This window comes from Lonchura striata, chromosome 18 (genome assembly GCF_050655825.1).
Source record: "Lonchura striata isolate lonStrDom1 chromosome 18, ASM5065582v1, whole genome shotgun sequence".
NCBI lineage: Eukaryota > Metazoa > Chordata > Aves > Passeriformes > Estrildidae > Lonchura > Lonchura striata.
Window position 1 is genome coordinate 2096254 of NC_140720.1, and position 24636 is coordinate 2120889.

The 24636-nt window shown below is 49.0% G+C and overlaps 1 protein-coding gene across 5 annotated transcripts in view; it reads left to right on the top strand.

The window, feature by feature from the left end:
• The first annotated feature begins 785 nt into the window (after positions 1–785).
• Positions 786–24636, top strand: part of RPTOR (regulatory associated protein of MTOR complex 1) — a 98168-nt gene continuing 74317 nt past the window's right edge. For 2 of the 5 annotated variants that reach the window (XM_085556591.1, XM_085556592.1), the window contains exons 1-3: positions 804–1091; positions 11030–11132; positions 13173–13255. In XM_085556591.1, the coding sequence (XP_085412717.1) occupies positions 930–1091; positions 11030–11132; positions 13173–13255 (348 nt within the window). In that variant the 5' untranslated portion in view covers positions 804–929. Of the gene's footprint in view, positions 1092–11029; positions 11133–13172; positions 13256–24636 lie in introns of all 5 variants that reach the window. The other 3 variants (XM_085556593.1, XR_014949279.1, XM_085556590.1) reach the window with 3 other exon arrangements.

Consider the following 24636-nt stretch of genomic DNA (forward strand, 5'->3'; position numbering starts at 1 on the left):
GGCTGCGCTGGCACCTGTGCCTGGCTGTGTTGGAGCACCAGGACACGCCAGGGTGAGGTCGGCACTGCTCCCAGCCAGCAGCTCGGCATCGGGGATTGGTTTTCAGCTGAGTTTGAGCTGAGTCTCCTCGGGTCTGCCGGCGCAGGGGGAACAGGGACAGCAGTGCCACACAGGGACACCAGGAGCGATGGAGAGGGCGCTCAGGCCTCGGCAGGGGCTGCCCAGGGCGGTTTGGAGCGCCCATCCCTGCAGGCGTCCAGGGCATCCCTGCATGTGGCACCCAGCGCTCCGGGCTGGGGACAAGGTGGGCACGGGGCACAGCTGGGACTCCATGGGCCGGGAGAGCTTTTCCAGCCTCGGGGTTTGGGATCCCGGGATTCCCGCGCCGGCCGCGCCGTCCCCGTGGCAACGGCCGTCCCCGCGGCGGCGCGGCGTGTCCCGCGCGGCGGCCCGTACCGCGGGGCATTGTGGGCCGGCCAAGATGGCCGCCCCCGTGCCGCGGTGCTGAGCCCAGCCGCGCTCGCCGGCGCCCCGGGACGCGCGTCCCGTCCGCCGCCGCCCGCCCCCGCAGCGCAGCTCGCCGAGCCGCCCTCGGCCCGACGGTGTGCGAGGGAGCCGCGATGGGCCGGGCGCGGTGCCCGCCGCAGGGAGCGCGGGGCCCGCGGGGGTAGAGGTGCGAGGGAGGCCCCGGGCCCGGTACCCGCCGGTCCCTCGGTGCTCCCCGGGCCGCGCCCCCGAGCCCGGCCGGGGCCGCTGCCTGCGCCAGGTGAAGGCGCTGCGTGCCCCTGGTCCGTCCGTACCCGCGCACCGGGGAGCGCTGCCCCCGCTGCCCTTGCCCCGGCCTCCCCCTCCGGCTGGAGGGACCCCCGGCCCCGCTGGGTGCCGGGCTGGACATCGCTGCCCACGTGCTGCCCGGCGCCTCCCCGCCCATGGAGTCTGAGATGCTGCAGTCGCCTCTCCTGGGGCTCGGGGAGGAGGATGAGTCCGACCTGACGGACTGGAACTTGCCCCTGGCCTTTATGAAGAAAAGGCACTGCGAGAAGATCGAAGGCTCCAAGTCTTTGGCTCAGAGCTGGAGGATGAAGGACCGGGTAATGCTCCAGGGCACCGTGGGGTTTGGAGCAGGAGCAGTCGGGGGCCATGTGGAAAAGGAGTCGGAGCTCAGAGGGGGCTGAGCTGTTGTCAGGTGAAATGCTGCCTGTGGATGCCACAGTTTGTGTCCCAGTGCTGCGGGACTGGGGCAGCAAACCTGCAGCTGGCCCAGAGGCACTGCTGTGATGCTCACAGCCCTGGGCATTTGGAGCAGCTCCACCACTTTGGCGCTTTAAATGCAGCTTGGTGTGTTCTGGGCAAGGCAGTGAAGCACCCGAGGTCAGGAGGAGCAGCAGGTGCAGGAATTGCAGCTGCACAGGAGCTGGGTGGGTTTGCTGTGCCAGCAGGGTGCTGTGTGCAGTGTCCAGTGAGGGTGTCCTGTGCACAAACAGCTTGTGGGATTTTGGAGGCAGGACACAGTTTTCAGACAGAACTCTGGCTGTGTTACAGCAGGAGCTCCTGGGGTGTCTGGGGACATGTTGTGTGTTCCTGAGAGCACTGGGAGTGACAGAGACACGTCCCAGCTGGGAGTCTGGGATCCTCTGCTGCCTCTGTGGGATGCCTGAAATGTCTCAGTAAAGAGCAAACAAAGCACCTGAGAAATGTTCTGGACCATCATCTGCACTCGTTCTGTTCTTGGAGCCTTGCTGGCTCTCCCAGCTCTTGAACCCATAACTTTGTGTTTCTAGGTATTTATGGGTTTTTCTGGTGACCAGTTTTCCAGTACGTTTATGATCCTCTTGTAACAGGATGGAATAACTTGCTGAAACTGCAGGCTGTGAGCTCTTTGCCCAGGCTGTCCCTGAGTCTCAGTGTTCCCAGAGTGGTGGTTGCATTTCTCAGAAGTTCTGAACCATGGACTGCAGGTGGGACTTGGCAGCTCATTGCTGGGTTGAACTGAGCGCTTTGGGTGTGATTTAAAGGCAGCACAAGGCACCACGTTGGGTGCTCTGCTCCAAAGCGTTCTGGCACACAGGAGACTTTCTCCAGTAGACTGTGGAGGTGTGATGAGCTTGCTGGTCTATTTTAGGTGCCTCTGCCTTCCTGAGATGCTTCCTGTTCCTTCATCCCTGATCTGCAGAGTTGCCTCTTTCTAATTCAGGAATGACTTTGCCCTGGTTGTGCTGATCATAGGTTGTGCAGCAGCAGCAGCACAAGTTCAGGGGGTGCTCAGGGGTTCTCTTTGGCTGCTGTGAAATGTTTCATGTGCTTGCCACCATCAGTGGCAATCCCAACCCAGCTCCTGCTGCCCGAGTCCATGGAGCTGCATTTCCCTCCTGTGGGACTCTCCGTGCCAGAAACGTCGTGGTTGTTGCTGCTGCTGCTCGGTGGGGCTGGGCCCTGGGTCACTCTGCAAGATGCTGAATCTGACTCTTGTGAAAGAAGAAAATAGAAGCAAAGCTCGACTTTTCAGTTTAGTCCTATTTTTGCTGTCAGCTGGAGCCAAATGACTTCACACCAGGGCCAGTGGTGTGGCTCGGGTGTTGTTTGTATCTGGGCAGCTGGATCAGGGATCCTTTGGACAAACTTGCTGTTGTGTATAATTACTTTTTGTTGAAGAGCAGGTGCATAGGAAGATACCAAAAGCATGTAAAGACACCTGAGAAAGGAAGAGCAGCTGATTCGAGAATGCTCAACCTCATTACTTTTAAATCTCAGCAGCTGTTTGTCATGTCTTGTGTTTTATTCCCCTTTTCAGCTATCACTAGCTGTCTCCCCAGTGCTTAATGAGAGGTAACAACCACAGAACCTCAGCTGGGGAGGGAAGGGGATGGGGCTTGGATTGCTGCAGGGGTGATGTCCGGTAAATATTTCCACCCAGTGAGCTTGAGTTTGGCTAATCCTGCAAAATAGTTCATAAAATCTAATCTGGTTTGACCTCGTGTCCATGAGCAGAAGGTGGAGGGAGGGCAGCTCACTCATGCTGCTGTTTTCCCATGGTCCAGCTGGGTGTGACAGGTTTGTCCAGGGAATGGAGCACCTGGAGAAAACCCCAGGAGCTTGGTGTTTGTGGGGTTTTCCTGTGAGGCAGTGGTGGTGTGAGGGCAGCCTGTGCTATCAGGGTGAAAACTGATGGGTTGTTGATTTTCCCCCTTTTTGTTCCTGAACTGCTTTGTTTTGTTCTCTGGCACCATAAATTAATTACTTCTAGTTTCAGCTGTCTTCAGGAAGTTTCTTCTTTTCCTCTTTCCTTGCTTTCCAGCTCTGTCTCCAGGGTGCTGCTGCAGCTCTGTCAGTGCCCACAGCCCCTGGTGTCCCTCTGCCCCTCCAGCTCAGCCCCTTCCTTCCCTGCAGGCCCAGGGGGAGCCTCTGTCCCCATCCCCAATTCTCTGCAGCTCCTGTTGTCTCTTGGCTCCCTTTCCCACAAGCCAGGGCTGATGGACCCGAGGTGTGCTGTTCTCTCTGGGCTGCTGCTGCTGCTGCAGGAGGTTCCCTGAGGGCTGGAGGGGATGTGCCTCTGGCTGTGAGCTGAGCTGAGTGTGGAAACCTTGCAGTGCCTTCAGTCTGAAAAACGAACTCCTCCCAGCCTGGGCTGGGCCATGCCTGTTCATTAAACACCCCAGCCTGTCTCTGAACGAAGAGGTGCTCAAAGGTGAGCCCAGAGAAGCTCTGCAGTCCCAGGGCAGGTAAAGCTGTGCCATTTCCCTCCCCCGGGGAACGTGGAAGCCCCGAGCAGTGGCACATTTTGCCTTATTCATCGAGGAGTCACGGGGAGTGATCCGAGCTTGTGGGAAAGTGATTCACACATTTGGGAGTGGAATGACTTCTTTTCATCTTGCTTTGTTGCTCTAAAAACCCCAGAGTTTATGTGAAGTTGAAGGTTCTTTAGAAGGCAGAGCTCTGATAAGGGGAGAATCAAATCAGCAGAGTAATGAGTGGTAAATACAGAGAAAATAAGTGAGAATTCACTGGTGTCCCCCGCCCCTTCCTCCATGAGGGCTGCTCTGAAAACATTTAATCCTTCCTCTCCCCCTTCCATGGACTGCATATGCCATCAAAGTGACACTGCTTTGATCTATTATTTATTTAAAGAATATTTTTAACACAAGAGGGTTGGAATTATGCTTTGTGTATTGAATTAAATCTCCCAGCCTCGGTAGCAACCAAAGCATATAACTTGATTTAAAGAAAAAGGCTCCAAGTACACCAGGTTTTACTGACAAGTTGCTATTAAATTCGGAATATTTAAATTAAGATTTGCTGTATTTATATTGATTTCTAAGATAAGCAGAGAGCAACAAAGCTGATTGTAATAGTTTCACCTCAACGTATTTTTTTCCTGCTGCCTCATAACTTGCTGAGTGAGAATTAAATCCTGTTTTTATGAGAAGAGGAATCCACAATTAGGTTTCTCTGGAAATGCAGATTTAAGAAGGGCTGCATCCAAATATGCTTGATTCAGAGAAGCAGAGTTTACCTGCCTGCACAGGACACCCAGGGAAGTGTCCAGGGCCCGTGGTTTCTGGGGAGCTGGGCCATGCTTTGTCTCAGAGCTGCTGCTCAGGGCTCAGTGCTGTGCTGACCTCCCCCTGCCTGCCCAGAGGGGTTACTGATCCCTCTGGCACTGGAGCTTTCCTGGCACTGCCAGAGCTGATAAACCCATTGGTACATTTGATGTTTGTCTTGTTCCTCTATTCTTCTCCTCTAGCCTCTTTCAGTGGATTAGCTAATGAGTTACTCAAGGCCAGGTTTGTGTTAATGGCACCCTTCAGTCCCAGGCCGTGGTGTGGGGTGTGAGGGATGGCAGGCTTGGGGGCTCAGGGGTTCCTTCTGGTCTCCGTGTCCCAGAGGCTGCCAGCAGCACCCTCAGCAGTATTTTTATTTCTGTGTTTGCATTTATTGACTGATCTTGCTGAACTGAGACAGGGTGACCTCCAGCTCTGGTTGGATAGGGATGGAGCAGAGGGTAATTAGTGTAATTAATTCAGTGCTGGGCAGAGCAGGGGTGCTGGGCAGGGCAGGGGTAGTGCCCAGGGGAGGAGGCTGTGGGAACAGCCAGGGGTGGGTCAGGCCACTCCTCTGCAGGTGTGGATGGAGCCCTGTGTTGCTGTTCTGGGTTTCCTGCAGCTTGGCAGAGTCTGCAGCAGGAGCTCAGGCTGCAGCCAGCTTTGTGCCCTCTCCTGCCCATGGCACAGTGAGGTTTGTGCTCTCCTGCCCGTGGCACAGTGAGGTTTGTGCCCTCCTGCCCGTGGCACAGTGAGGTTTGTGCCCTCCTGCCCGTGGCACAGTGAGGTTTGTGCTCTGTCCTGCCCATGGCACAGTGAGGTTTGTGCCCTCCTGCCCATGGCACAGTGAGGTTTGTGCCCTCCTGCCCATGGCACAGTGAGGTTTCTGCTCTCCTGCCCATGGCACAGGCACAGGAAGGAGCTGGGAGCTCAGAGGGCTGGAGGGGCTGAGCCTGGCCGGACAGGGCCAGCGTTCCGTGCCTTCAGCACCGCCCGGCCCTGCAGGTGAGCTGATGGGCCGGGCCTGGTGGTTTCCCCGGCTCTCCTGGGAGCTGGGGAAGGTTCCTGGTGCAGGAAGTCATTTACATGTGGAGCACTTGGCTCTGGGATTCCTCCAGGACAGGCGGCTCCTGATCAAACGCTCCGAGTGCATCCCGACTCCCGGGAGATCCGAGGGGGCTGTCCGGGGATGGTTGGAAGGAACAGTTTGCAGGGAAGAGCTGAAGCTGCGTCAGTCGGTGCCTGGGAAGACGGGCACCTCCTGAAGGCAGTGCTGGACAGGACTGGGAATGCCGTGGAGCGGGGAGGAGAAGCCTGCAGGAATGCAAAGCCAGGCGAGGAGGAAACCCCTGTCACAGATAAATGGGGAGTGACATCTGGGAGACGCCTCTTGTCGGCTCTTTGCAGGCTGTATAAAGAAAGCAAAGATCATAGGAGTAAAATGTTTGCTTTCTATTATTTTCGTTATTTTTAAGTGATTGACAGGGAAGGAAACCCCGCTTTGGCTCTAAGCATGCCAGAGTGGTTGGAAAGCAGTGCTTGGCTGCTGTGCTGTGACAGGCTGCTCAGCCTGCTCCAGGCTGGAGTTTTAACCTCGGACACAGCGGGTGACACCTTGGGTCCCTGAGCGTGTCTGTGGATGTCACTGCTGTCACACGGAGCAGCTGCACGCCGTTCCCAGAGCAGGGCACTGGGCACTGCCTGTGGGTACCTGGGCAGTGAGTGCCAGCAGTAGCTCAGCCACGGGCTCAGCAGTGCTTCACGGCACACTGAGGGCAGCAGCTCAGAGTGGGCTTCGTTCCTCTCTGAGGAGCTGGAGCCATGGGTGGGACCTGCCTTCGCTGGGCACAATAAACCCCTGAAGAAAATTCAGAGTGGTGGTGCTGAATTCTGAGGTTAGAGAAGGAAACCAAGCCCTCAGGAGGAGTTGATCGAGGAATCTGGAGCAGGCTGGCACACCAGGAACTGACTCTGGGCTGCAGATGCCTGGAGACAACCTGCAGAGCTGTTGAATTATTAATGCTAACTTGAAGGAGTTCTTTGCATTCTACTGCTTCTCTTGCTGTGGAGGAGCACATGGAGGTTTTTTTTTTTTTTACGTAACTATTTATTTATCTTAAACTTTACATTAAAAAAAATTTCCTTGAAACTGAAAGCTCTTCTTTTAAGATGCCTTACCTTGCAAGTGGAGCTGAAGGGGCAGCAGGGAGCTCTGTTCCCCTGGGTGGGGGAAAGTCGTGTCCAGGTGGGGTATGGAGGGAATCATTCCTTCAGGAGCCTGGCCTTGCTTCTGTGTGCAGCTGGGTGATGGAGTGCCAGGTCAAGGCTTGCTTTGCCTGTTCAATACCTTCAGTCCTTTCTGATTTCAGACTGATCTCAGGCTGATTTCCACTGTTCCTCAGTGGAAGGTGGTGCCAGAGCCCTGGGGAGGATGCAGGACCGATGTCACCACTTGTCACCTCTCAGCTGGGAGCCCGAAAAAAAGAAAAGGCAGGTTGGCAAAGAGCCAACAGGAACCTCTGGTGTTGCAGAGTGAACTGAGCTCGAGGGAGAACAATGTTTCCTCGTGTTAAATGTTGCTGTTCCTTGCTCTTTCTGGGGACCTCCTTGATGGAGCGTTTCATGGCAGGTCTCCAACCTGAGGAACACCGGATGAGGAAGAGATTTCTCTTAAATCTGTAAATGTGGGTGGAGAAAAATGTGGGAAAAAAAGGCTTCAAGGAGGGAATTGAATTTCCTGCACAAGCAAGAAATTGAGCTTCCTGGCCAGGGAGGGTTTTTAAATGAGACTCACACAAGGATTTGGAATTTGGAAATTTGTCCCAGGATCTGTGTTTAATGCTGATAATTTCATCCTCTCTAAAATAATGTAGCTGCATATATTTCATGTTTAATGCTGACTTAATCTTGTGTTTGTATTAACTCCCAGAAGCAATTTGAACTCACTGGCATAAACCCAGTCAGGTTTCTAACACTTGAGTGTTCATCTGGGTAATGTTTAAGCAGAAAGTTTTCAGCTTGCAAATTGCAGTGTAAAAATCAAATATTAATGGGGTCTAAAACATCCAGTCTGAGATGTACCACAAAATGCAAAATTTCTCATGGATGCACTGATTTGTTCTTGGTATTACTTGAACTAGAAAATAAAGCAGTTCTATGGCTCTGAATTCCAAACCTGTTCTCACTCAGGCTGAAATAAATGAGTGTCTTGGTTTCAGCCTGGCCTGGAGTCACTCCCAGGGATGCTTCAGTGGGATCAGGTGGGTTCCCTGGGATGATAAAACTTCACATTATCTATCAAACCCAGAACATAATGGTTTTTTTCCAGCTGAAAATACCTGCAGATATTGCACTGTACTCACCTGCAGATCTGTTTGGCCTCTAAATGAAATGAGGTGAATTAGGAATATTTTAAAAGGCCTTCAGCATAAGATGTAAATTTTAGTGTCAAATGCTTTGATAAGCAGCTTCTCCCCTGAGCAGACACAGAGCTCCCTCTGCTCCCTGAGTCCCATTTCTGATGCCTTTGGGATGAATTCTCTGCCATCACTTCTCAGCAAGAGCATTTTGACCAAGTGAGTTTTGCCATTTAAGTATTGCAGGTTCTGACCCAGCGTTATTAAATCACTTGGAATCGGATGCAGTACAAGCTGGGGAGTTGTATCCCATTTTTTAACATACAAATGACACTCCAAAGTGCAGAGCCCACAATAAGAACTGCTGTGGTTTGATCTTGAGCCTTTGCTGACAAAGCATTTTGGATATTGGTTTTCTTACAAACTTGCCAAATGTTCTCCTGCTTCATTTTTAAATTCCAACAAAAATCCATGGAAATGCATTCTGATGGATATACTTCTGAAATGGGGGAAAGAAAATTTCCACTGTCTTAATGACAGATGAGAATGTCCTCGTACTTCTTGTATTAGGAACCTTTAAATATGCAGTGAAATTTCTGGTATATTCCAAAATAGTTTAGAAATGGGAAGAGCATTATTGGGTTTTTTTGCTCGGGGTTGTTTTTTTTTTTTTTTTTTTTTTTTTTTTTTTTTTTTTTTTTTTGTTTTTTTTTTTTTTTGTTTTTGTTTTTGTTTTTTTTTGGCTCAGTCACATGCATTGTCCCCCCAAACCCTTGCTGAGCCTGGGCTGAGCCCCAGCGTGGGCAGCAGGGACAGGGATTGTCCCTCAGGTGAGACCCCACCTGCAGAGCTGCCCCGGCTCAGGCAGGAGCTGGAGGAGCCCAGAGGAGGCTCCAGGATGAGCAGAGGATGGAGCAGCTCTGCTGGCAGGAAAGGCTGGCACAGCTGGCATCGCTCACCTGGGCAGGAGAAGCTTTGGGGTGAGCTCGGGGTGGCCTTGCAGGGCCTGAAGGAGCTGACAAAAAACGTGGAGAGAGACAATTTCCAAGGGCTGCAGTGCCAGGACAGAGGGGATGGCTTCCCACTGCCAGAGGGCAGGGATGGATGGGATATTGAGAAAAAAATCCTGCCTGTGAGGGAGGTCTGAGGGGAGAGGGATGAGCTGTAGTTCTCAGGGTGTGCTCCTGTTAGCAGAGCTGACGGTGTGGAGTGCAAGGCTTTCCATCCTTCAGGGGCGGTGGCAGAGGGGAAATCACCCCATTTGTCTCTGGGATCAATTCCTGTTCCTCTCATGGGTTTGCTGTCAGTTTTCCAGGAGAAACACTTATTTAAAACTCTGAACCTGGGAATGAAAAATAAATATCAGCCTGTTGAGTGTAAGCCACCAATCAGACATTACCAGCAAACTACTGAAAAATAAGTCAGTATTAGACTGCAAATGGGAAACAATAAATAAATGAGATGGAGAAGATTGCTTGGCAGGATACTTTCTCTTGCAAGAATGATTTATGTGTTTCCATGTCTAATAAGTCATTTTATGTGTAGTTTTCTGTGTTTCCCTGGGCTGTTGAGCGTGTGTGTGGCAGCGTGGGATGGTTCTGGCAGTGTTCATGCCCTCCTGCAGCTCCCTGGCTTCCCTGGGGAGCTGGCAGTGCCAGGGCTGGCTGGGGAGGTGTCCCTGAGGGCAGGGCAGGGGTTGTGCAGTGCCCAGGTGCTTTTGGGTGGTGATTTTGGGTGGTCTGTGACACTCTGAGCTGCTCGGGCCAGTCGAGGGTCTGCAGGACTGGGCTGCACCTTGCAGCTGCCCCTGGTTCTGCCAGTAGGTCTGCTTTTTCTGGGATGTCCCTGGGGGTGACAAAGTGCTCTAAGGCACGTGTCCTGAGTGCTGAACTGCAGCTCTGGGCTCGCCACCCCATCCATGGACAAATCCTGATCAGGGAATTCCTGCCCAGGCTCCTGTTTCCATCTCTGGGCTGCAGAGTGCTCCTTAGTCCTGGGTGATTCCTGGCATGAGGAACTCCTACAGGATTGCAGGCTTTGTTAGCCAGAGCAGGGTTTGGGATGAAGCCATAAACCACAGTTCTTGCTGATTTTTTATTCCATGTTCCCATCATGGCCATGGGAGTGAGGAAACGCTGCAGGATTTCTGTCCTGGTGTAGAGCCTGTGAATGGTGTCTGGCTGCTCCAGTTTCTGTATAAATTACACATTTATGTGGCTCTAGGGTTTCCTCTAAGTGTGAATTTTGGGATTTTCTTTTCCCTACTGTTGTGGATTGCATGAAGCACCCTGGGGAGGTGGGGATGTGGGTGGCCTTGCTGCAGGCAAGCCCTGAATGCCTGGAATCACTGAGAGCCTCATCACTGCTTCTGTTTTCCTCCTCTGGTTTAGGTGTTGGCATGAGGGAGTCTAGGAAAAAAAGCCCATGAGGATGTGAAGTGATAATTTTCAGGCAGTATGTTTAGCTGGCCAAGGTGGTTTGTCATTGGTTTAATGCAGGTTTTGGGTCCCAGGTGAGGCTGGGTGGATTTGGGTTGGGTACATTTGTGGTGCCTGGGTGGGATAAGCCAATGTGGAGCAGCAGCTGGAGCCATGCCAGGATTCCTCCTTTTAGGGCTCTCCAAGAAAACCCAACACAGGATGAAAACAAAATTTAAAATGCACTAAATATGTTTGTTTTGGTGTGTGTTTATTTGTTTATTTTTCTCACAGTTTTGTTTGTCACTTGGGGTTTTTTTCCATTGTAATTATTTTAGTTTCAATATTAGAGATCACACACTGCATTATAATATTGGTCAGGGGCCCTGAATAGCATTGCCTCATGTTTTAATAATGTGTTTCAGTTGGACAATGGCTAATTTAAGATGAGTAGCAGAAGTTCATTGGTATCCATTTCCATGCTCAGAAAGAGAAGAATGGGCTCTGGAAATAATAACAAAAATAGTAACATGGAGTCTAAGTACTGTTCTAATAAAAAATATGAAAAATTTCATCAGTCAGGCCTTGCTTAAAATAGTCCATGTGAAAGAGCAGGTAGGAGAGGGTGGTTAAAGCCCTGCAGAAGTTCTGGGAGGGTGAAGTTTGGAGCCCAGGGTGTTGCTGTCCCTGCTCTAAGGCTGTACTGTTGTCTTTGCAGATGAAGACTGTAAGTGTTGCCTTAGTTTTGTGCCTCAACGTTGGCGTGGACCCCCCAGACGTGGTGAAAACAACTCCCTGTGCCCGCCTGGAGTGCTGGATTGGTGAGTCTCCAGAGCCCCAGGCTCTCCTGGCTCTCAGACACTGAGCACAGCACAGAGTTCATCCCAAAACTGTGCATTCCTAGGGCTTGAAACTGGGTCGAGCAAAAGGAAATGTGGGATCTGATTTTTCTCTGGGTTAATGAAGAGTCTAGCTCCAACTGCAGCCATGGGTCATCTCTCCTGCAGTGTTCTGAAATGAGATACCACAGAGAAAAACAGCTGTTAATGAGCTGTTTGGCTTTCTTGTAATTGTTTCTGATTTATTAATACCTAAAGGAAATCTCTGAGCAGAGACCCCTTCAGAGTGCTGGGATCTGCAGAGCTTTCAATCCCCCTTCCCTGCCTCACCCAGCAGAGCAATGAGCTTTGTGAAACACCTTACTGTGTTTTGAGGTGGCTGCTCCAGGGCTGTTTTAATTGGAATCATTCAGAAGACCTGGAATTATTCCCAAGGATGTCTTGCCAGCAGTTCCAACACCTGGGTTTGCTACTTTCATGCAGCATTGCACTAAATTCCTAGGTTTTTTTTGTGAAGAAATTAAAAGTTCCCTTGGTTTTGGAAAAAAAAAAAAAGTCTTAATTATCAAGATGAGACAATTCTGAAGTAATATTAGAAGGAAATATCTTGTGTACAGAAGCTTTCTCAGATTTGGTTTTCATCTAGGAACTGGGAATGCTCAGCCTCCAGCATGTCCCACGCTGGGCACCGTAATCCTCAGCTCAGGGTTTAGACAGCCCCAGGGGCAAACTGATCACTGCACAAACAGAATTTCCTTAAAAACTTCCAGCAGATTTTCTAACCTTGCCTTACCTGCTTTGTGAATCACAGCACCTCAGGTTTTTAACCTGGAAATGCCGGTGAAAGCCCTGAGCAGACACAAGCAGGTGCCTGGGAGCAGTGCAGAAAACAGCCCTGATGCCTCATTGATGCACGAGCAGAGAAGCATTGCAGTCATTTAAATAAAGTCATTAGTGCCTAGCATTAGCTAAGAGAATTTTGAATGCAGTTTTGTAATTAAATTTTCAGTTTGTTTATGTACACAAGTGCTCCTTCCACTTCCAGCCAACTTGAAATTTCTGAAAAAGGTAATTGGGGAAATATCTGATGGTTTTTGTGCCATCAGTTTTAGGAGCAGGGAGTGGGGGGTGCAGAAATGTCTGTGCCTCATGTGCAGAGTCTGGGGAACTCTCTGGGGTTCAACTGCTGCTTTTCACACCTGAGCTGGGGTCACAGCTGGTCACCTTTGGTGACAAATGGCCACTGAGCAGAGTCACGTGCAGGTCCTGCTGCACCTTCCACGTGCTTTTATTCATTAGAGAGAAATAACTCTCAAAATCCTGCTTTCATCCTGATTTATTACATTTTGTTTCTAATAAAAGTATATTTGCAAAAACTTGGAAAAAAATCCTTCACTGATCTGGTTTAGTGCTTTTAAAATAATTGATATTAAATAGGAAAATATTAGCTTGTAGGGCTTTTTTTTTTTTTTAAGAAAACTTGTTAATTGTTTAATTATATGTCCATGGTGTTTGAATAAAGCACATGGCCTGGAATTGTATTGCTATGTATGGATTGTGGTAATTATCTAGCAATAAAATTAACTTCTTAAATATTACAAATGGTACACAATCTCTGCAGCAGGAAGCAAAGGAAGTAAATGAAGCAGGATTTTGCATTCATCAACAGAAAATGTTTGTCATCAAATATTTAACCAATTTGAGTTCTAGTCATTATTTACAATAGAAACCTTATTTCATTATTAAAAGAAATAAATGCAGTGCCTCTCCTGTCTTTCAAAACAAGATTGTGTTTAACACCTCGGTGAGAGAAATCTTCCACATTTGGCAGTCTGTAATGGAACTGGATTTTTGTTGGACTGAGGAGTTTGGAGATAATTTTTGGGTGCTGCCCCCGAGTAAATTCCAGGAGGAACGAGATGTTAGTGAGTTTGGTAATGAAAAGAATCTACATGAAAATGTCCCTGAGTGACCTGACTGGTGCAGCTGGGCTGAAAATGCTGCTGTGTGTTCTGTTCCCAGATCCTCTGTCCATGGGGCCTCAGAAAGCTCTGGAGACCATCGGGGCCAACCTGCAGAAGCAGTATGAGAACTGGCAGCCCAGGGTGAGTGTTGGCTTTTCCTGGGGCTCCCCTGCCTGGGGGCCTGGGCTCTCACTGCTCCAGGGCTGGAGCCTCTCCTCCACCGAGCCTGGGGCTTTTTTCTCGAGGGTTTCCAAGGGTATTTACGTCTTGGAGCTTTTATGGCAGATATTTGTGTGCAGTTAACACAAGAGAAGTTCCTTTTTGTGTTTTTCCTCATGGCACTGTGGACAATTTTTAAATCTCAACAGCCCGAGAATTTAGCAGAAAATTCAAAAAGTGCCTGGAATCAACTAGGAGAAAAAGCATCATGGAGCAAAGGTGAAAATGGCCCTTTTTCTGTGCTCTGTGGCAGAGTCCCTGTGCTGGGGGAGGAGGGCCAGCTCAGGAGCAGCAGGTTCCCTGCGTGGGCCTGGTGGAGGCAATCCCAGAGCTGGGCTGGTTCCCTGCTTCCTGCAGGAAATCACAGCCCCTGACACATTGCAAAGCCAAACACGTCCTGGTTTATTGCACTCCACAGGGCTCTGGAGCTTTCTGCAGTAATAAAGAGAAGTTGCTGTGCCATCTGCAATAAAACAATAGGAACATTATTGAATTTCCTAGAGCTTTCATATAAATACTAATACATCCAGTTTTGTCTGTTTCTTGGGGGCTTAGAATGGTTGAGGAGTGGATGGAAGGAAGACAATTTGGGGAAAACCAGGCAGTCTGGAAGACAGAGCAAATCATAACAATGTTCTGAAACAGCTGATATTCCCTGCCTGGAGCTGCTGCCATCAGCACCTTGTTGGGAATGCACAAGTGGTGCTAATTGCTGGCACTGGATGGTGGCAGTGGTGACCACTGTGTGACCAGTCCTGTGCCATCGCTGCCAGCCAGTCCTTCTGTTCAAACATCCCCCTTTCTGCTCAATGCAAACAGCTTTTCTGAAAGAAAACTGCACAAGGGGTAAAGCATGAAAATTCCTTGTTTCTGGAAGCTCCCAGGCTGCACAGCTGATGGATATTTCTTTCCAGGTCTTATTGAGCCCCTTTCTAAATAATTTATCAGCTTGCCATTGCTTGAAGTATTTGTTCTGATTAAATTTAAGACTTTGCTTTATTGTTGTGTAGCTACATAAATTTGTGTGCTGCGGGAGTAGAAACTACTTCAGCTGTTGTTTCCTCTGCAAAATCCTGCAGTTAAGCAATATTCAGTCATTTCATGCAGTTCTCAAATGAAGATTGTACTGGGGGAGAGGGTAGGAGATGACAGAGCTGTGGGCTCAATCTGTCTTGATAAAGAGTTCTCTGAACAAGTACAGAGTTCTTGCAATTCCGTGCAGATATAATTGAGGTGCTGGTGAAAAAGTGTGAGGAAAACCGAGACAGCTCTACAATAACTCTCCCTTGGGTTTTGGGCTTAAGTTTTACTGGGCAGGGAAGGGGTTAAACCTGAGGGTAATCTGGGAAGAGGCTCAATTACAGGGATCAAAGGGGCTGCTTAAGCAGTTGAGAATGGAAGGAGGGCAGGGAGTGAAAGTGAAGAGCCCAGGACCCGGTAATGCCTGACAGAGGGGAAACTTCCCTGGGACTGCTCCTCTGCTCCGGGAACCTGCGGGCAGTGGGGAGGGAAAGGAGGGAATGGCTGCAGGGGCTGGCTGGAACTGGGGCTTGCTGCTGGCAGCACCAGGAAAGGAGACAGAATTGCCCAGAATAAAATAATTGGAGTTTCTGTGGGAGGCTGCTTGCATGCTCTGTATTTGAAATATTTAGATAAGGTATTGATCATGTTGAAATGGGATTTCTCAGCTGCTGACCCCACTGAATACCCCTGCAGAACCCTGCCTGGCTGAGGTGCAGCCCTGTAGCAGGTGCCCAGCCAGAGCTCAGCTTTGCTGTGCTGGCAGGGAGCAACAAATATTTCCCTGTTGTTGGCATGTAAATTCAGTTTTCCAGGCAGCACTGCATGTTGTGCCAGTGCAAAGGCAGGGACTAGCCTTAGCTGGAGAGTCAGGAGCCTTTGCAAACCGGGTACTGGACTGTGAGCTGCAAGTGCTGCTGCAGTGGGATGGTTTATGGAGATGCAGGAGCTCGTGGGGATTTTTATGAGCAGGAGTTACTGCTCTGCAAGCCCCAGTTTGTCAGTGGAGCTGGGCCCTGTGCTGCAGCCCTGCAGGGCTGGCTGGGGAGGATGGAGGTGTTCTGCTGTGTGAGGCACTGAGTTCTCTGCACCCTCCAGGCTGTAATTGTCAGAGCTGTGTGTGAAGTACCCCGTGTGTGGGCACTGATCCCTGTACAGAACCTGAGGGATGAGCCAGGGATGGAATTGCTGCCTGGCTTTGTTCCCCTGTTCTCCTGCTGGATATCTCCTTCCCAGCCCAGCCCAGTGCCCTGTGCCTCCATCTCTGTGGTGTGCAGTGGAGCCAAAGGCTGGGCTTGGATAAGGCACAGTTTACATAATTCAGGCCCTTCTATGAAGTAGTCTGGGCCATATGCTTATTAAATTTGCATGAAATTATAGATTTTTTTTCCTCTTTGTTAGGTCTGGCTTTTGGCCAGGTTCTCCTTTTAACTCCAGACTGTCCAGAGCACTCACAGGAAGTTTTCCTCCTTCCTCAGTCATTTTGCTGCTTCTGTTGGGATTTCACTGGTGCACAGATCCCAGTGGCACTCCTACAACAGCTGCTTTTTGCAATCCTGCCCTTTATCATCTGATGAGCTTTCCCAGTTCTGCCAGGAAGGCCAAAATCTGCAGTCCATTCCTAGGAGAGGTGAGAAGGCTGCAGACACTCAGCTCCTACACGGCACCAGCTGTTCTGAGCTCCTGCTGAACTGTTGCACTGGGATCTTCTGTACAGAGACCTTCCAGCTGAAGGGCACTTCTTCTGTGGAATATGGGGTTTATGACATCCTCTGGGAAGTAGCTGAATGGAGTGTGAGGGGTTTGTAGCTCTGTAAGATTGACCCCAAAGCACTGATTTGCCATCAGCACTCCCCTCTGCACCAACCATCACCAGTGAGGCCAAGGGACTCAACCATCACATCCCAGAGAACCCTTCCCCTTACACCCACTTGCCTACATAAAACAAAGTCAATTACTGTATTGATTTTTTAATTCAAGTGCTACAGTTTTGCCTCCCTTTTTTCTTCTCTCAGCTTCCTTCTTTTTCGCTAAGAGAGTAGTTTGGGCTTCTTTTAATTGTCTCCTGGAAGGAGCTGATTTCATTAGAGCTGAATGGATTATACCTGAATGGGCATCCCTGGGGTGAGGGAGATCTGTGAGCCATGAAGGGGGATGAAATCCTGCGTGGGGAAAGGCCTGCCTGGGGAAATCTAGAAGACAAGATTAAATAAACTTTTAGGAAGCCTTTGGGAAGGCTGGTTGAAAGCAAGTCCTGGTGATTGGGAATGCCTGCAGCTGGAGCATCCTTGCTGAGGGTGGCCTGGGCACTGGAACGTGGCAGTTCTGCTGCTGTTCCTTGGGCAGGTTGTGAAGAAAGGGGTTTCCCATTGCTCTCTGAACCAGTGTCACCCATTGTGTGCTGCCTCTTGCCTGCAGCAGTGAGTGATGGTCTCTGAGGGCACAGCTCCCACAACATGGAGAAATTATCTCTTTTGTGGCAGGCCTTCAAGGAAACAGTGATTTTCTGATCAAACGGGCTGCTTCTCCCTCTCTTCTGGTCTGCTTCCCAACAGTTTTCTCTTAATTTCAAAGGAAGTGCAGCCAAGATACTTGAAGTGGATCATTGAAAGCCTCTACCTTTTAGTGCATGTTGTCTGTTGTTGATGCTGTTGTTCCCCTCATTAGAGATCTCTGGGCTTTGATTCGGTGTCTGAGGTTTCATTCCTTCATTGCTTTTTTCTGCCTAATTAATTGGGAAGTTGCTGCTGCACATCAAAGGGGGAGCATTTCCTAAAGAGTAACTACTTAAGCATGAAAACTAATTGAACACATGACCTAATTATTGGTCTCTCAGTGAGTCATACTTTTCCTTTATATCTGTAGGGTTCTTCTTTTAAAACAACAGCAAATACTAATTGCTCCTGCAGACGAAATACTGTAGCATTCCAAAGGGGAGCATGGAAAAACTGGTACTTGGTCTCCAGTAGGAGATATCTGCAGATGTAGGAACATGTAAGAAAAAAAATAATAGGAAGGAAAAAACCAAAAAGACAGTGTGACCTTGTTTAACAAAACCAGGTTTTCCTTAGAGGACTATGTTTGTTGGTTTTCGTTTCCCAACAGCCTCTTGAATTTGGCAGCTATTTCAGGCTCTGCAAAATTCTGCTGTATCAATCCTTTGCTGTCTTGTTAAAGATCAACTGTCTTCAGCATAAACAAGCAGGGTTTTTTTTGGTTTCTTTTTTTAGGGGGAAAAAAACCAAAAAAGTCTGCCACAGCAGTGGAGTCAACAAGTCTAATTATGAAACCAAATTATTGCTGTTCTCCTTCTGTCTAAAAAACCTGTTGTGGTCAGAGTGTCACTGTCAGCCAGGGCCTGCCTCACTGAATACCCCTGGGCCAGAAAAGCACAGATTTCAAGTGTGGTAAAGGATGAACCTACTCTTTAATGCCTTGGGAATATGGAGAAAATGAGGAGAAATGAGTCAGAGGTTGTAGTTTTCCCCTTGGTGGCTCTCCAGGTGATGTGCATCCCAACCCTGCCTCAGCACGGCCTGGCTGGGGAGAGCTGGAGCTCCCCTGGCAGGGCAGCTGCTCCTTGGGCTGGAACCCCTCATTTGGGGCACTCCTGCTGTGCTGGGAGCAGCTGCACGTGGAAGGGCTCCTGGAGTAGGGGTAACTGAGCATTTGGGAATTGCCTGTGCAAGGGGGGAGCTCCCTGCTGCAGCTCTGGGTACAGCTTATGTTTGAATGCTTTTGATAGTGAGGGGAAAAAAAAAAAAAAGATAAATCTTTAACACACCACTGAAAGTGGAAACTGGGAAATTGCAGCAGTAGTGTACTTAATACTGATTTTTCAGAGATTCTCCTGGAAAAATGAGTCAGAAAAATGAAAAAATAATATTGCAGGCATGGAGTGCTGTGTGGAAGTGTGTTCAGAAGCTGCAGAGAGCAGGCAGTGGCATTAAGCTGTTCTGGGAGCTGAGCTGGCCATGCACTGCAGGGGCTGGCATTCTGGAGCTAAGCCAACAGACTTGCAAAGTCACTTTAGTGGGAAAATCCTGAAATCCTGTGGGTCTTTGCACCTGCTGCAAGGCTGGAGTTCTGTGGGCAGGATGTGCTGGAAGGAAAGAGCTCACCCAGCATCTGAACTCCTGGCAACTCTGAGCTCGTGCTCAAAGCCTTTGCCTTCCTTCTGGCAATAGCTTCATTTCCCATGTTTTATTCTTCATGTCTGTTTTGGTTTGTGCTCTGTCAAAATGGGGCCAGAACTGGCAGGGAGGAAGGTTTGTGCTTTTGAGAGTGTTTTCCTGTGACCATTGATGTCGGCTTGTCAGAGATGGGAAGAGCTGACAGGGAAAGGCTCTTGGAGAGAAAAGCAGCTCTGCCCGGCAAAGCTGATTAACGTGTTTCTGTAATTACCACCCAGCTCTGGGTGGCCTATTTAAAAACACCTTGTCTTTGTGTTGGGTGGGGAGTGCAGAATCTCTGGGATGGGAAACAGGGAGGAGCCTCCTGCAGATCCCTTGGCAGCATCCTGGTGCTCTGTGTCCAATAAATCCACCTGAATCCACTGGGCAGGGATGCAGGGCTGCAGACTGGCACATGCAAAGGATGCTGCATTAGGAGCTTCTTGCTAACAGACACCACCAGTTTTGTGCAAAACTAGAGATTAACAGAGGAAACTATTGACATTTTTATTTATATTCCTGCTCCTCTCTAAGGCAGAATGAGGAAATCCTGAGGTGCTTTGGTTTGAACTCCTTTCCTGTGGAGATTAGCAAAGCATAAGCCTTGGAATGATTGGCTTTCCTTCTCCTGACTCATTAAGGTGTTTTTAATCAGAAAATTGCTTCATTAAGCAATTACTTTGCAATCAGAGGATAACTGAAATTACTAAACAATTATTTAGTATGAGAAGATGAAGTTCTTGCTCTGCAGGGCCCCAGCCTTGCAGCTCCTCCCTGGGGCATGATGCACTCGGGCCAGGGTATAAAGACTGCCAGTCTGAGAAGTTAGCAGTTTGTACTCCTGCAGCCTAAACTGGGCTCCCAGTAAGATCCAGGATTCTATTTAAGAAACAAGATGCAGAGCCTGAAACTTTAAAGAGCTCTTAAAACTGAGGTTCTGGAGAAGGAATGGAGCTGACACTGATGCTTAGGAGTTATGTTGTTTGACTAAGCAGGTTTGAAAGATGTGACCTGGGGCCTACTTAAAATCCTGTTAGGGCACCTTGTGGTGTGACCCATCGAGCTGTCACCAGGCTGAGGGTACAGATCTGGCATATGAGAAGCAGATTTGAATTCTTTTATCATTCCCTTTCTTTAAAAGCAAGCAATTATTTACACAGCCCTCTCAGAATGGTTATTTGAGCAGAGAGGGAAGGATTTGTACCAAACACAGGAGGCTGGTGGGTGGAATTTCTGTGAACTTTGGCACAAACCTGCAGCGTGAAGCAGCTTGTAACTGCTGAGGAACACACCTGTCTTGTGGATGTACTCTAGCAGCAACTCAAGGTTGGTTGTCCTGATTTTTGTCTTCCCTGTCAACATCAGTTCTCATGAACAAACTGCTCAGAGGCATTTTTTTTGGAAGCGTTATTGGATCCCGAGCCTGCACTGTGAGGATTAGGTACTTTGGAATTCATTTCACACTGGACTTGAAAGCAAGGTCAGAGACTCTGCAGAGGGCAGGTAAAGTCCCCACTGCTGGCTCCAGGCACAGGAGGGGATGTGCCACACTCAGAGCTGGCTCCAGCCACCTTCTTGTCCTGGCATCAGCAGGTCCAGCAGCCTCGGGCTGCTCCAGAGGGAATTAGCACGGGGGAGATGGAGAGGGGTTTGAAATGCACCCAAATATCTGCAGAGGTCTTGCCTCAGACTGGCAAGAGTCTCCCTTTGGCTTAGCTTAGTATTTAAATTAAAGCATCTCTAAGTTATGGTTTGTCTTCACTGTAATGAATATTTTTCAAGTTAGCAATGACTAATAATTTTATCAGTGATGTTTTCTCCTGGCCTGTGTTAACCAGGTTAAGCTGCTGCCTCTAACGTCAATTTGGGATTTCCAGCACATCCCTTGTACTTAAATATGCAGTTTTTATTATCTTGGCTTAATCCTCATGAATTTGCATCAGGGTAATTTTATGTGCCCACAGCCTAAAATTAAAATACCTAAAAAGAGGTGGGGTTTTTTTTTTTTTTTAATATAAAATTAAGAAGCTCGGAGTCTGTGGATATGGTTCAGAATAATTTGTATTTGCATGATGTGTCCAACCCAAGAGTTATTGTGGCCATATCAGTGTGGGCTTGAGGTGATTGGTTTGTGACTGATGGGTAATGGAGTCACTTCTTACAGGGCTGAGTTATCTCTGAGCTTATCACAACAGGCTCTGCAGGCTGGGCTGGGATCTTGCCTGGCACTGCTGGGTCCTGGGATCCTGCCTGGCACTGCTGGGTCCTGGGATCTTGCCCTGGCACTGCTGGGTCCTGGGATCTTACCTGGCACTGATGGATCCTGCCCTGGATCCTGCCTGGCACTGCTGGGTCCTGCCCTGGGATCCTGCCCTGGGATTCTGCCTGGCACTGCTGGATGCTGGGTTGGGATGTTTATTGTGGAATTGTGCAAACCCAAAAGTGTTCATGTGCAGCTCTAAATTTGTCTGTCCTTTGATGTGTCTCCAAAGCCAGCGTAAATGCAGGATCCTAAATCTTCCTTTGATGCAAGAAAAGAGCTGTGGTTTAGTCAGTATTAAAATGAAATCACGGTGAGTTGCAGGGTTGGGTTATTAATCACCGTTTTGGATGAACCAAAGAACAAAGTATTTTTGTTTGTGAGTGAAGCCTGTAGTTTTTCACTAGAGCAGCTTCCCCCTCAGCAGGCCTGGAAACAGGCCAGCCTGGCAGCACATGGAGGCAAACTCTGGGAGAAGCCTGTAGTAGTGGAGTTAGGGAAAGGAAATTGGAGAGTACAGAACAAGTGGCACTGAAAATCCTTTTCCAGAGCTCTGCTGAGCCCTGCCCGTGGCAGGGGCTGCCTGCAGTGCCTCTGAATCAGCCCTGCCAGCAGCAGGCAGTGTTCCTGCCCCTCCCTGCCAGGGATGTTTGTGGCTGTGCTGGATAAGTCAGCCTGCAAAACAGATCCTCTTGGAGCTTCCCAGAGACTTCCTTCCGTGGACAAAATTAGGGATTCTCCTCCACCTGCCTATTTTATTAGCAAGTCTTTATATATGGACTTTCCTCCAAATCTGTGTTGAGATCTTGCTAAACATCCTCTGGGAATCCAAATGGGTTTATATCAAAAAGATACTTCCTCTCATCTCTGTGCTCTTTGATTTCTTTAGGAAACTCTACAAGATAAGAGTTCGATTTGAAAAGTCTGACTTCTCATTTGAGATGCTGAATGGGCTCTTCCCCAAAGTGTTTGTTCATGGTTCTGTTTGTTTATTATTATTCCACCAACGTGCCCAGCACAGAGCTCAGCCTGGATTTCCTCTGGATTCCTTTAGAAAATGATGTCATTCTTCCTGCTTTCCTGCTTTCCCCTTTCCTGGTACCCAGGTGGTTTCAGAGGGATTTTATCATCTACAGGTGATGCTCAGTAATTCAATACTTGAGATAACTCAGTTTATACTTTTTGGTTCCTGGAGATGGGATGGGGTTATTGGAACTGGCGGGGGGGGGTCTCACTGTGTCACCCACAGTGGCTGGGGATGGCTGCACCAGCTCTGGGCTTCTCAGCTTGATTAAATTGTCTGGTCCTATCTTGGATTTTCCTTTTTTTTTTTTTTCTTCTTTTTGGCCACATTCCTGTGCATTGCTTGAATGCTCCAATGTGTTCAGGAGATTTAAAAAGTAAAATATAATGGTGCTGCTTTGCTGTGCGCACCACATGTTCATCCTGGCTGTGAATTTTTGACATATATGTGCCTGTTTTATGTGTCTGAGCCCCACTTTGTTCCAGACACTCTCAGGAACACGTTGCATCGAACTGGCAGCTGCTCATATAAAGTGGAATATGAATTAATTCAATTTTATTCTCTTCACTTTAAAGAAAACTTAATTCAGGATTTTTAGTGTTCATCTTTCACAGGTCTTCAAGCATCTGAGAAGCATCTCTGTCTGGGGTGGTTTTATCCTTTGCCTTAGTGTGGCTGAATTTCCCATGAACAGCAGGGATGGGTTTGTGCACACAGCCAGGAGAGCTGGTGTGGAACCTGCCCACCCTTGCCCTGGAAGCTGCCGGTGTCACTTCTCTTGGGTTTTAGTCACATTTCTTTGTAAGGCTTCTTATAGTGGAGTTTTTCCAATTTGGGCATTGTTCCAAAAGCCTCTCTCTTGGAATAATTAGCTTGCTTTGATTCCTTTTAATTAAATCATGTGGAGTAGGCTGGCTGTGTGCATGGCAAAGTCACAGGTTTGATGTCTTCTCTGCTTTTGGAAACTGGGATGCAGATCTGCTCCAAGAGGCAGCTGCACCCTGGGCTGGTCTTTGGGATTTGGATTAGGAAGAAGCATTGCTGAGGATAAGGGAAAGCTGCATCTCAGAGTTTGGGATCCACCCTGGGGAGGCTTTGCTGACAGCCCGGGATGTGGAGGTGATGGGTTCTGCACTGGGGTGACTGGGGTGGGACTGGTTCCTCCAGGAAATCCCACCCAGCCCTGCTCTCAGAGGTTCCACAGGGCAGGAACCCTTCCAGCCCCAGGGGCTGTCCATGTCTTGCAGGTATGGAATCATGGAATTGAGTTGGAGGGGACCTTACAGACCACCCAGAGCAGCAGTTCAAGAGGGAACATTAGAACCTCAAACACTGCAGCTGAATTGCCTCTGTTTTATTTCTTTTACTCACCACATGCAGTGCCTTGTGTGTGCCACTTACATTTGGGATTCTTTGTCACCCAGAAGCTGTTTAAAAAAACCCAATCTCCAGCCAAATAAAGCTTTTATATCTCATTATAGATTCTGGGTAGGAGCATCCTTCTTCTGCAAGGAGGTGTAAAAGGCAGTTTCAGTATAAAATACTGAATGTTGGAGTAGTTTCTTCTGTGGATAAATTTGGAACACATTCAGTAAGGTATCTTAGGGATAAAAGGGGAGTGACTTCAGGATTTGTTCTGCTGAATGAGAAGAGGATGGATGATGTTATAGCTTGTGAAAAGCAGAGGCTCTGGATGCCAGCAGAGACATTTGTCATACATTTTTCATAGACTTTGTATCCCCTGTGCTGGGGCTGAGGTTTTGGCGTGGGATCACACACACACTGTGGTCTGAGTCTTGTGGAGTCCTTCTGCAACAAACACTGAGGTCTTGGGCTGCAGGAGAATGAAAGAGGAAGATTTGAGTTTTATAGCTTTGATGAGAAAATAGGTTTATCCTCGTGTTTTCTTAAGGGAAAAAAAATCCATCTCCCTGCTGAAAGAGCCGTGGAGCTCCAGCAGTGCCTCCTGCCTGCTGGGCTGGGCAGTGCCAGTGGTCATGGGCACCTGGCCTGGCTTCCAGAACTTCCATTGCCACTGAGAGTTGAGCAACATCAGCAACTTCAGTCCCCTGTTCTGTCACCTCTGGCACTCTGCATTCCTTCCTTTTCACGGGACCTGATCCTAAGCTGAGTTTCCTGGACTCAGCAGCTGGCAGGGTGAGCAGAGCTGAGTTTGGGAGGTGGTGACAAGCCAGTTCTGGTGGCTCAGGTGACAGCCAAGCCCTTTGGCACAGCCATGGAGCTGCTGCAGCCCTGGCTCCTCAGGAAAGGGGTCTCTGCCTGGGGCTCCTCAGTGCTGCACATGTGTCTTGGCCCCAGTAACAATTAAAGGAAAATGTGTAGTAATTAGGTGTGAAGTTTCCAAAGCAGAGCCAGTAATTGGTGCTCAGAATCCAGAGGTCTGTGAGAATTTCTGCAGCCAGTGCATCCTGACATTCCAGTGGGGTAGGAGTTGATGAATCCACTGAAGGGGCTTTTCCCCTCTAGACAGACTTGTGTTGGGGAGGTCACTGCTGTGCCCTGCTAGGCAGTGAACACCTGGCTGGTTTATTTTCCCTTTGAAAGAAGTAAATCCCTTGGGAAACAAACAGACAGTAATCTGGGAGGTCATTCCGTGGGATGTCAGGGGAGGATTGGCACCACAGCTTCGAGTGGCACCATCTCACTTCCCATTTCAGCATTAAACATGAGAAATATCCACAGGAAAACCACTTGATGCTACCCCCAGACTGGTTTCTTTTCCTGGTCTGGATGCCAGAACTCCTTTCTATTGAAACTCCTCCCATTTCCTGCAAATCTGTCAGTAGAGTGTTTTATCAGTCCTGAA